The 12543-nt window shown below is 44.3% G+C and overlaps 1 protein-coding gene across 8 annotated transcripts in view; it reads left to right on the top strand.

Moving 5' to 3' along the window:
- The window catches only part of ncor2 (nuclear receptor corepressor 2), a 70990-nt gene that overhangs the window by 18290 nt on the left and 40157 nt on the right, over window positions 1-12543 (top strand). For all 8 annotated transcript variants that reach the window (XM_079269567.1, XM_079269572.1, XM_079269569.1 and 5 more), the window contains exons 4-6: window positions 2958-3135; window positions 7814-7996; window positions 10801-10914. In XM_079269567.1, coding sequence (XP_079125693.1) covers window positions 2958-3135; window positions 7814-7996; window positions 10801-10914 — 475 coding nt within the window. The remainder of the gene's footprint in view (window positions 1-2957; window positions 3136-7813; window positions 7997-10800; window positions 10915-12543) is intronic.

Raw genomic sequence — 12543 nt, 5'->3', positions numbered from 1 at the left:
TGAATCACTCAAAAGCAAATTATGATCCAGCGAGGAATTGATTGCTTTTCACACTTGTTAACGTGTTTTTTGTTCAGCAATATCAAGAGAAAAGTTGAGGGCATTAGTTTTTTTAGACTCCACCCATTTCCCCCTCCTCTTCTGTGCACATAGCCGGTTTCATTCATCCCAGCTGTGGTGCAGTTCTCTCTCTGTTAGCCGTCCCTGCATCGCGCACAGCTGTGGAGCCGCTCCTCCGGCGAGCAGCGAACAGATCGGGCAGCCGCGCAAACGCCACAGTGCTTTCACCATACCAGGCCGCTGCTATCAACACACATGATCTCTGTTCCCTGTTGTAATAGGGCCCAAACCAGTAAAGATAGTAGTGGAGCTGTTGTGGAGCTGTTGTGCCCTACACACATCTCTTTCTCTCATCCTCCAGACAAATCCTCCACAGGGATCAGATTATTCTGCACGCTCACAAGAGGGAGAGGGGTAAAGAAAGAGGGGGGAGGAGGGTGAATAGAAGGGGGGAGGGGGGTAGAGCGTGATGATGTAAGTGCCAACCCTCTATGGAGATGAGGAAGTGTGTGACTGAATGAGTGAGAAAAATGTGTTTTGGGGGGGGGGGGGGGTCGCACACCATCTGGGTATTCATTTTGGCACCTTATTTTTCGAGGTACTGTTTAGATAAACATCTACAATCAATCGCTTTCCTCACCACCACATGACATCTTTTAACATGCAGATTTACCCCTGCATATTACATAAGCGACACGACATATCTCCCTTGTATAAAGCTCTGCCGTAGTCCGAGGATGGTCTCGACCGTTACCCCACGAAGGCAGAGACGTGCGCCATGCTCTCTGGCACATAAAGAAACCACACACTAGGCCATTATGGACCTGGACCAGCAATTATGGTTGTGGTTTCCCTCTTCTCTTCAGAAGCCACAGCCATTATGACAGTGGCGGCAAAGTCACCGACGCTCTGGCATCTGACGAGAGAAAACGGTCCCCTCAGAAAGAACAGATAGACATTTACATGTGGGCTAATAAAATGTCCCTAAATCTTAAGCAGCCAGTGCAGTTAACATTCAGAAGCGGTCATTTGACGACACACCATGGGTCAATTTTACTGGTGCGCTGTAGCATGTTGCTAACCCCAATGATGAACACATGCAGAATGCGGTTTCTGCTCACGTCACACATGCAGTAAATCATGAGCAGATCACATTACAGTATGGTGCGTCCCCCTTCTCTGGTGGCTGGGTTCATTGTTAGCATTCCCAGCCAGCCAGATCAGTTTCTAGTTTCAGGGTACAGTATAGGGAGTGTCATCGCTCCGACTGCAAATCTAAACAAATCACTTTTCTGGCTGTGTGTGTGTGTGTGTGTGTGTGTGTGTAGCCATTGACTGCTCAGCAATGCCTGCAAAACCCCCACACAAGAGCAGCTCTACCATATGCTGCTAGATTGAAAACTATTAGATTCTAGTGTTACAGTGAGTCACCATTTCCAATTTCCGTGCGTCCCGTTCTTTCCACTACCGAGTGACCCATTACATGTTCCCATTTTGCAGAAAGAAAATAGTCTTCAGTGATTACTTGACGATGATTCTGTTTGAACCAAATCAAGCCAGCAGGCAGCGGTAAAAATGTAGGTCAGCCTAATCTCCGACTGTAACCGTCTCCTTGTGCTTCAGTACAAATGTGTCTTTGTGTGGTTAAATGTAGCCTGTAATAATGGGATGTGATTAGGCCGTCGTGTTTGAACAAAACCTGCACCAAGTCTCGTTCGGGAGACCGTGTTTCCTATTAATCAGCGAGACCCCGCGGCGCGCCACAGTTTCATAACGAACCGAAAATATTGTTCACCGCAACTGCCTCCAGGTCGTCTTGGAGAGGCCTGCAGTGAAGGTGGCTCAGATCCAACCTAAATAAATAAATAAACAACCGGGCTGTAGGCGGAACCTGGAAGTGTCATTGCGTGATACCACGGCCATGGTTTTAATTAATTAAGCACCAACATTTTTACTCAAATTCTACAAAAAAGACAAATCCAGACAACATTTAAGTAACGGGTCTTATGTTTTGAATTCAGTTTTATTTTTCAAAGATTTTTTTTTTTAGGGTATGTTTGCCTTTTAATTGACAGTTTTAGAGACATGGACTGAAAACGAGGGAAGAGAGGGGTGTGGAATGCGTTATAACCACTCTGCTACGAAGGGGTTCTACATGACCTGTTTGTATCGGTAGTAGTGGAGCTGTACTCCACATATTTTCTGCACTAAGTTATGTTCACCGTGCCTGTAGAGCTGAGAATTGCATTCACACCTCAACTTTTATGTGCACTGTGGTATTTCGAGCCCTGCAATTATTACTTGAGTATGCTTTGGAAGTATGTTTTCTAATACTGAGGTCTGGTAGAGTATTTCAGGCAAAAGATCCAAACGGTGAAACTTTACACATCGTTCTGATCTTTCGTTGGTTCTTCTTTGTGACTCGTCTGTCCCGCCAACATCAAATTGAACTCTGCTTTCACCTGTTTAAGTTGTAACTCCATGCTACCTTTGGTTAATTTATGGATTATAACATGCTGATATATACCATGTTAAGATTACACTTGTTGTCACGTTAGCCTTAATTTTACAGGCCAGCTGGAAACGTTGCTAATCCAAAAGTCATCAAAGTTATTAGAGTTCATCTTCTGACCGACACGACTGTCTGTGTGAAATTGCAATTCAGAGAATCATCCGCAATGCTGATTTGGCTAAAAACCTGATGAAAGTACACCCCTGTAGCGAGGAAGACACTCTTCTTAAATAGAGTATTTGTGCGATTTTCTTTCCTCAGCTTCTACATTAGAAACTTACCACCAGCTCTATGTTGATGACTGCTGCCTGTCGCTCACTGTTCGTTGAAGCGCTTCAGTAGCTTTCCATATGTTTCTCTAATCTGCTGCATTTGTACTTTGCAGAGGGCAAGAACAGCATATCCGCTATGAACACATGTACCTGCCAGAGCACAGCGGCCAATCGGAGGTGGAGTATGCGGAGATCAAACGGCCTCGTCTGGAGATGGGACCAGAGTCTCTGATGAGGCCTTCATCCCACCGGCCACAGCTGCCTCTGGGAGCGGCTGACGATATGGCAAAGGTCAGTAGTCACGATAGAAATACAGTTTATAACAGTTTATATTTTTAATAAATGAGCCCCAAATCTCATCCGAAGTGTATTTCCCGTTGACTGATGTACGTTTCTCCATAGCCACACAGTGCAACACGCCATCAACCCAACGCAGCTTGCTTGGTCTATTAACAGATTTCCATCAAAGCTATTTTATGTTTAGCTTCAAACAAAAAGACAAAATGTAGAATAAATACTGTAATGTCAGTTTTGTGCCAGTACCTTGGGAAATCACTGTTTTTGCCTCAGGAATTGGACTTTTAAAACAAGATTTTAGGATATTATGATTCATAATGTGTAAAAGGTGACACCTCTCTGAAATATTATGGCGTTTTTTTATTAAACCTGTCAGCCTCCTTCAGAGCCACAAAGTTTTTATTAGACATGCCACACCAGAAGGAGATCCTGCAGTGCAGGAGCTGGAGCTCTGTGAGCAGCAGTGGAAAGACTATAACGGAGCTGTGAAACAGCAATTAATAAATAATAGAGCTGACCTAGATTTCAAAAGACTGAGAGTGAAACTGTGTGAACTGCACATCAAAACGACTTGCTTGCAGTGTCGAGAGCTGCTGATGGGGCGGTGTTCCTGCCATCACACAGAGCGCTTCAAACTGCCATGGGAGGCAGACAGCCAAGGAATGGTAAATAGATACACCAAAGGGTATGGAAGGGTACAGGAAATAAAAACCCAAAACATCGACTCTTAAGCTAGCAGGGAAATATTCAGGAATGCCAGTAATTCCCCCCCAAAGCACAGACGGACGTAAAGCCATTATATAAGTCGTGTCAGATGCAATCGCTGCACGGAACGAACGAACTACATGATAGTGGATGGAGGGAAAGATGTGACTGAAAACAATGAAATGGGAAAATGTAGAGGCACAGATGGAGGTGAAGGGGGCGAAAAGGGAGGAGTAAAAGACAAAGACCGACAAGAAAAGAGGAAGCATGCCAGTAGTATCAGACAACGCTGACGCCTGAAGCATGACTCGCATGGACAGCGAGTCAGAGGAGGAGAAACATGTTGGTACTGTGCCGTTATAAAGAGAATAAGGTCAGATTACAATGAGTTGGAGTGTCCTTTTTTTGGTGCTCGCCAAATTTCTTCCATGAATGTCACTCTCGGCTTATATGGCTCAAAGAATGAGCAGTGCTATTGGTGATATTTATACTGTTGTGGAAGCCCACATGTGACAAACCTGACTAGTAGCCCATTCAAACCAAAACCCAGACCAGTGAATAGGCTGGGCTGACATGGTCGGGATTAGTTTATCGCAGATAAATTGATATCGGGTTATCGTCATTTAAAGCAGTTTTTTGATGCGTCGTTGTACTTAGCTGCGTTGTCGTACACAGATCAAAATGACCCAAACCCAAAATACGAACTGTGATGAAAGTGGAGACGGGTAATGAGAAACGGAGGGCAGCGCGACTCCCGTCTGCTTTCTCCGACTGTCTGAGAAATCTGATGTTTTCACGTCACCGATGATGAACAAAGGCTTTAAAACATGGGTCTTTCAGGTAAAACATGAGACTAATGTAGGCAACCAGAGAATTACCCTGTGACAGCTGGAGTAAATGAATGGGTTGTGTTTTGTATTTTATAGATATTTTGACTGGTGTAGATGGAGGGCCTTGCTCTATGTCACACGGTATCAATACAATATTGTATGTTCAATATTTCTAGTCATAATATCAGCAGCTCCGTATCGGCACTGATGACCTTACTGGCGCATGTTCAGAGACGACGCATGCCAGCAGTCAACACACATTGGATTGAACAAGACTTCATCCAGAAAGTGATGGCACGGATTCAATAGTTTCTTTTCATTACCTTTCATCAGAGCGTAGAACAGCAGAGACATGTCATATGTCACCAAAACAACGCAAATACTGTGTATTGGAGTAATTTAAGACGGCTTAAGCCACATTCTTGTAGATGTGTGCATCTTACTTGTTTCAAATGTAAATAAACTATTCTGTAAAAATATATATTTACCTTATTTAGTTGTAATATGAAACCGGTCATTATTTATAAGACACACCCGTTTGAGTTCCTTCACTTTTTCTTTTTATCCAATTACTTGAATTATTTTCTTAATAAAGGTCGTTAATTTATGAAAATAATCAATCGTTGCTGGCCATGATTTAAGACCACACCCATTGAGCAGCAGGAATCCACAATCCTGCCGTCCTCGACCAAAGAAATCATTGGTCCTCGAACACTCAACGCGATTTTGGCGACTAATTGATTTGTTTATCTAATGGACGGATCATGTCGATGTTCATGCAAAAGCGCCACATTCCATCTTGTTTACCAGAGATGTGCTCATAAATTCATGGGAATAAGTGATCAAGAAAGGAAAAGGACTTAAAAATGACGAATCAACTGAAGAAATCTTATTCCACTAAGGCCAACATGGCCGATCAGCTGACTAATCGACTAAGAGGGAGGCAGCCCTGACATTTAGTAACTTGACATAGAACTGATGTTCATAATCAGTCTTTAGCTCTAGGAACTGAACATAAAAAGGATAGCAGCAACATCAAGTCTGCTAAAGTGAACAATGTTAGCAAGGCCGTCCACACAACTTGCAACAGTTTAATTTAGCTTTACATCTCAAAACTTCTAGCAACCTTGCCCAGACCATAGAGCCTTATTGAGACCAGTTTCACTCCGTAGTGCATTTTTATTTTCTGTAGTTAAAATTATTTCCCTTTCATGATGTCATTCGGCTTTCAAACTTGAGCAAATCGTACCTCAGTAGTCTCTGTTTCAGTAGCTTTCTACACCTGAAAACAGGACGTCTGTGGCTTTATTCAACTGTTGTCTAGAGTGCATACACTACAGACTACAGGACTCCGTCACACTTTATGTGACCGAGGTCGCCGAGGTCACATAAGATGTAAGCTGTGCCGGCCAAGGGCTTAGCTATTGGCCTGTGACTCTTGCACACTGTGTCACAGGTGTAGTAGCTGTTGATGTGCTGCGGTACTGTTGACAGGAACAGAGGACGGCGTAGGGCACAACATCAGAAGGCCGACTGTCAAATCCCTCGTGCTTAAACACACTCTCTACACATGTGCACACACGTAACTGTCCTTGAGTTTGCAACAGTAAAAATAAAATAGACAACTGCTGCAATGAATGAAAGGAATTTAAGTTTCATATCAATCAACTCCTGCACGGTTGAACACATCGGTCCCCTCTCACAAAGCCACCATTCAATAATGACATCGTCAAGCCATTTTTTAAACATTATGTTGAGTTTTTGTGACTAATTGTCTTTGGCAACGTGGGCTTCTTGATCTAGGACAGCCCCTCAACATCTTCTGGCGCTGACATTTTCAATCCCAGCAGGTCTGCGGGGCTACAATGCAGCCCGCCTAGTCCAGATTAGCTCGCTTGCGTAACTTTCATTTCAGACGTTTTAAAAATAACCCAAGCTGGATCACACATGCAATCATTTTACCGAGGCTAGAACTCACGAATGCCGAGCGACGTGCAGAAAGTAGGATCGCACATCACACTCGCCGATCAGGAAAAGATCCGGCCCCCGCACAACATGTGGGCCCTCTCTCACCATATATGTGTGTGTGTGTTGTTACATAAACAGGCGCGTGTAGCCGCAGCTCCATTTCCACTCCTGCCTTGCATCCGAACGGATCACTGAGAATTGGCTTAAAGTATGAGCTGCCAGATTATGAAAAAAAAAAAAAGTATTACGTGGGCTTGGCTTTTTAGAAGCAGGACACTCAAAGTGTCCACGGTAAACCCTTCATGCTCCCCGGGTACAACATTTTGCACATTTTAAGTTCAATGCATCAATCTGGTGCACTTTAAGAGCAACATTAAGAAGCAAGAATTGTGCTTTTGTAAACAAGGTACTGTACATATAGTGAACAACTATAGTGTATTAGTAGGTAGTATGTAGCCTGATTATTATGTATATATAAAGTAAAATTGGCTCCACCTTTACCAGCTGCAGTGGTTTGATGAAACTTTTCTCTCTACCGTCATCAGTACAGCTGCTCAGCTGATGAGCCGTGCTTTGTGTTGTGTGAGACTGGCTGATATGTACCTGATTTTAATCTAATCTACACACGTTATTCCACCCTTCAGACCCCCCCCCCCCCCCCACACACACACACACATCCTCAAAAGTATTTCACATCTTAAACAGAGCCAGCTGCCAGAGATCTTATGCATAATCCTGCCAAGAAAGGCGGTGAGCTCATATTCATTAGTGAGGTCTAGTGACTACGCTGGCCCTCATGACCCAGAAGACCTCATTACTGGCCTGTGTTCCCGTCCCACAGGATACACAGACTGTGTTTGGATGATTTATTGTAAAGTAACCTTCATGCGGTCTGCAAGTTAATTTGTCCGAGATGGTCAGGACACACCGAGAGGTTCTTTATTCTCGGTTGTTTGGCAGATACGTTACACTAACCTGCTTTATTTGGATTTATAGACATATCTTACCATATGAAGTTCCCCTTTGACATATTCCTCTCTGCATTCTTCCCGCTCCCTTCCGAGTTTAACAACATGAATTTATCATTTGACTTTTGCTCGAGTGTAAAATTAATCATAAAATGATAAACGTCTAAGCGTGTCCCTTTTCTGTTTGCTGTGCTTCTGTAGGAGCGCGGAGGTGGAATGGGGAAGCTGGAGCCCATCTCCCCGGTCAGCCCGGTCCACATGGACCCTGACTTGGACCTGGTGCCGGCTCGCTTCTCCAAGGAGGAGCTGATCCAGAACATGGACCGCGTCGACCGGGAGATCACCATGGTGGAGCAGCAGATCTGCAAGCTTCGCAAAAAACAGGTCAGCACACCTATGGATCCGGGTCATAACGCTGAGATTATATTGGCTTGTGTTGTTTAGAAATTGCAGACTGATGCTGTCAAGTGTTCCTGCTTAACTCCCTCATTTTAGAATGATTTCTGCTTCCTTGTGGAGATATTCTGCTGTAGAACCTGTTGATAGTTGTTGCACTAGATGGATGTGTTGGTAAGAGCATATGCACCAGAAAGGGATTTGTAAACTAGATTACAAAATACAAGTTTATCTAGTAACAGATTGTGTATATATTCTTTTATTCAGTCCCAACAAGGATTGTTTTTCCAGTGGATTTAGTCTGATAGATTTCCCGAGTACTGCTTGGCATGCAGCTTTTGGAAGATGATTTAGGTACACCAAACGTTCTTTTTCGTGAGGTGTTATTTTGTGCACACCGTGCAAGAAGAAGTGATGTGTAACAGTGAAGAAAGTCGAGTAGTCGGTGCCACTTTGTGATGTCATTCGTGTGCGTTCTGCACATATTTTGACCAGGCGGGCACACCTGAAAGCGCTATGAAGCACCTTTTTAATCCAGCACGCATCGAGATGTCTGTCTCTTTGCCAATGTTGGCGTCCTTGTTGAATTTTCTTGGTGGCAGCGTTGGGCTTGTGTGAAGTGTTCATGTGTGGCTTCTCCAGTGTGACTTCCCCTGCCAGGCTGCAGTTGGCATCCATGTAATAAAGTCTGAAACAGACTCCGCAGTGTTGTAATCGCTGCATTCAAGGTCTGTAGCTGTTTCTTGCTCAATGCGGCACCATTCTGTACACGCACTCCTCCAGGCAGCTGCATTCCTTCTTCCCCCCCCCCCCTTCTCTTTGGCTTCTTATTTAGGAGAAAAGTAGGTTAAAAATATAGAGGGCTATAAATACCACTTTCCCTGAAGGAGGAGGATTATGGCGGAGGTTTTGTGACTGCTAAACCACTCGCATCCCTGCCACACTGTCTCCCTCTTGGCTGCCTGCCATGTTTAGTAGAGAAACTGGATGTTAAGTTCTTTCTTTTCCACCAGACTCTCTCCTCCATCACGCATGCAGTTATGTTTAAATTATGTTAATTGATTCATTTAAAACAAAGAAATATCATCTTTGAAAAGTAGCATAAGGTGAATGTATTGATGCCGGCTCCATGTGGTGTTTTCAGACCCACTGATTATTTATCAACAGACACACTTTAATGGGTATATATTAATACACTAATATTGTAGACACCGCATTAACCCTTTACCCTCCCCCATGACAACATCACATTACATTGATAATAACAACAGACACTATTTGCAGTAAAGGAATACATTTATTTATTTATTACTCTGAACTAACATGCTAATGAGACAAATGCAAAAGTGTTTTTGTTGTTATTGCCCTTTGTTAATAGAAACGACTTGGTATATAATTAATCTGGGTTCTTCACCACATTGCAAAAGGAACCAAAACAAAGCTGGCTATCGGATTCCACCGTTAGGGTTGAAACTTGTGAATGATCAAGAGACTAAACTCTGCTGCTTACGAGCATGAATCAAGACCCCTCGATACACACGCTGTGTTTTTCTGGATATATATGTATTTTATTTTTTACAGTCCGGCTCTCTTCAACCATTAAAACATCTGGACTAATTAAGTGGCACGGTAAAACTTTATTTAAAGAGTTGTGGCAGAGTTAGTGGATGGGCGGGGGATGGGGCTTAGGTTACCGCCAGCCTGTGTCATGTCAGCCAAGCTCAGGACGGCTGGTTTATTTTATTTTACTCTGAAATGGAAGAGGGGGGGGGGAGGGGGGTCTCTATGGGAATGTCTGTGTTTCCAGCACCAGATGCTTATCCTGGCCTTTCATGCCACACGAGGATCCGTCCTGCTGGGGGGGGGGGGGGGCTGACTTAACTGTAGATCAGCTATATGCACGCCACTCAGCGGTGATAAATTACTACAAATTCAAAAAAATATATGCTACGTACATACGCAAAATACAGATGCACCGCCGGCTTCTTTATGAGCGCATATGTTGAAACAGCTGTTTCCTTAGAAAATTCAATGTATAAATAATTGAAATGTTCAAATGAATATCTCATTATGGCCTGCCATTATCACAGGCAGAAGGAAGTGGCTACTTCCACATGCTGCTCATTGAGGTACTTGAGTGTGGGAGGATTAACGATCCTGACTGGTCCATCAACACCTTTTCAACATCTGGACAGCAATCCAATCTGCCAAAGATGCAAAGACGGTTGTAAATGTAAATGGCCTACGAGAGGCAAACAACTTTTCATTCTATGTGCTGAATGTCAGATCAGGCCTCTCGTCTTTGCTACCTGTGCTCCTTCAGGGAAAGCTTGACGGACATAAAAGCAACGACTGCACTCTAGATAAATGGCAGTGAAACGTGAAGGTTGATGCACCTCAACCATGCCGAATTCACTCTTTTAATTCCTAGCAGTTACATGCCAAGGTGATTAGTAAATTAGAGGAACACTGCTGTTTGTGTCTGGTGTTAATTTCCCACATTTCCCTCCCTTACTTTTTATTTTTCTCTCTCTCGCTCTCTCTCTCTCTCTCATTGGAGGTTCCAGCCACACAGCAGGCATTGGCTTTGTTTACAGGCTGTTGTAGTAACTCTTTGATTAACAAGGCCCTGGGGAGTTAATATCTATTACAGCTAATAGGACAGTTAGTCTCGTCCCTGCTGGAGTTCCGGGGGGGGGGGGGGCTGTTGATCTAACACACACTCTTTAACCTTGCAGCAGGAACTGGTGAGCCACAACTTTCATCTGTGTGTGTGTGTGTGTGTGTTACAGCATCAACTGGAGGAGGAGGCTGCAAAGCCACACGAGCCAGAGCGGCCCATCTCGCCACCACCCAGCGAGGCCAAGCACCGCAGCCTGGTGCAGATCATCTACGATGAGAACAGGGTCAGTAGATCACAGATAAGCACCACTCGCTCCATCTGTGGCCCACAGCTCCAGCCCAACTTCCTTCACGTGATCATATATGCAGTGTACTACCATAAGCAAATGTCCGAGTTGGAGAGAGCTGGTAGCTTTTCCCTAATAGTTCAGTATTGTTTCACTGGTATAAAAAAAACCAAACGCTGTTAAATCCGCTGAGTATTCTCTACTGCCTACTTTGGTTATTAGGTTATAATGTCAGCGACAGGGCAGCTAGTCAGTGTTGGAGATGTGAACTAGATTAACCAGCAGGTGCAGCTTTGTGCAAACCACAGAGACTTTTACCACGAGTGAAGCCCCACATGTCACATATTTCATTGACGATGTAGACGTAGTGTGGCGTACTCAAATACTGAGCAAAACACGTTGGGCTCTGAAGAGATTGGTGTCTTTTTCTGTCATTTATATTTACCTTTTATTTAATATATAATCCTCAACGACCCGTGTCAATGATAGCAGAGAATGCCACCAGGTGTCATCCGACCTGAGCCTCCCACTCTTTACTGCCGGGCACAACTATAAGCTACATGAGGGCATCGCAGCAGGCACGATGAATCACACACTCGCAGCTTATGCAGTCGCACACTGAAACACATCTTTGTCTTTTGTCAGCTATGAGAGTGTAGCAGCTTACTCATCCTTTCAAGAAAAAGATAAAGAGAGCAGCCGGGAGGTCACATACGGCTACTTTGAAGTGTTTAGTTGGTCCTAGTCACAGCGATCATTATATGCAGGAGTGCTCTGTGCAGATTTTCACCTTTCTAAAGGAGTCATTCTCAGTGCTCTCAGTCCCCCTAGTGGAGAAATGCACACGTCTCCTTTTTAAAATATTTTTATTAGAACTGCCATTTAAAGCTGGGAACTCCTCCGCTGGGAGCACACCCCAGCCCCCACACGAGCCCCCTATGGGGAGCTAGAAGTAATTCACAGTTCAAAGGCAAAGAGCTCTTGAATGTATTCAAACAGCGTCTCTTGACACATTCAAGGCAGATCCTTTTCAAACAATGGCAAAGCAGAGTAGTGTGCTGAGAAAGTATGCAGCAAATGGAGAAGCTGGTTTTAAAACCCCACGTATTGGCAACACGCAGTCCCCATGGTTAAGTGTAATTGAGCTGGAGACTAAATCCCGAACAGCTGCACAGATGTCCCCAGATAAGAACCAAACTATCCCGAGAAGACCTTTTCAAAGGGAAAACCACAGCACAGGGAGTGTTCCGCATGACTTTGACTATTACCATCACCGTGATCAGCTAAACCACAAACACTTCCATGCAACAGCAGATTGCTCAAGACTCATCTGAAATCATCCTGGCTTACTTCACAATGTAGCTTGACCTCTGTAACACTTTCCACTTCCCTCTGATGGGAAGGATGTACTCTGGCCTACTGCCTGCCCCCTTAACCCCTCTCTCGCTCTCGCTCTCGCTCTCGCTCTCGCTCTCGCTCTCGCTCTCGCTCTCTCGCTCTCGCTCTCGCTCTCTCGCTCTCGCTCTCGCTCTCGCTCAGCCCAGTGCTACATTGAAACATAGCATAATAAGATTTAACACACTTGTTTACATTCAGCCTCATATACTCCATTGGCTTCTCTCTCAC

This window comes from Melanostigma gelatinosum (genome assembly GCF_949748355.1).
Source record: "Melanostigma gelatinosum genome assembly, chromosome: 6".
Taxonomy (NCBI): Eukaryota; Metazoa; Chordata; class Actinopteri; order Perciformes; family Zoarcidae; genus Melanostigma; species Melanostigma gelatinosum.
The sequence above is the reverse complement of the archived record's forward strand: the minus strand, read 5'-3'. Positions and strand labels throughout refer to the sequence as shown.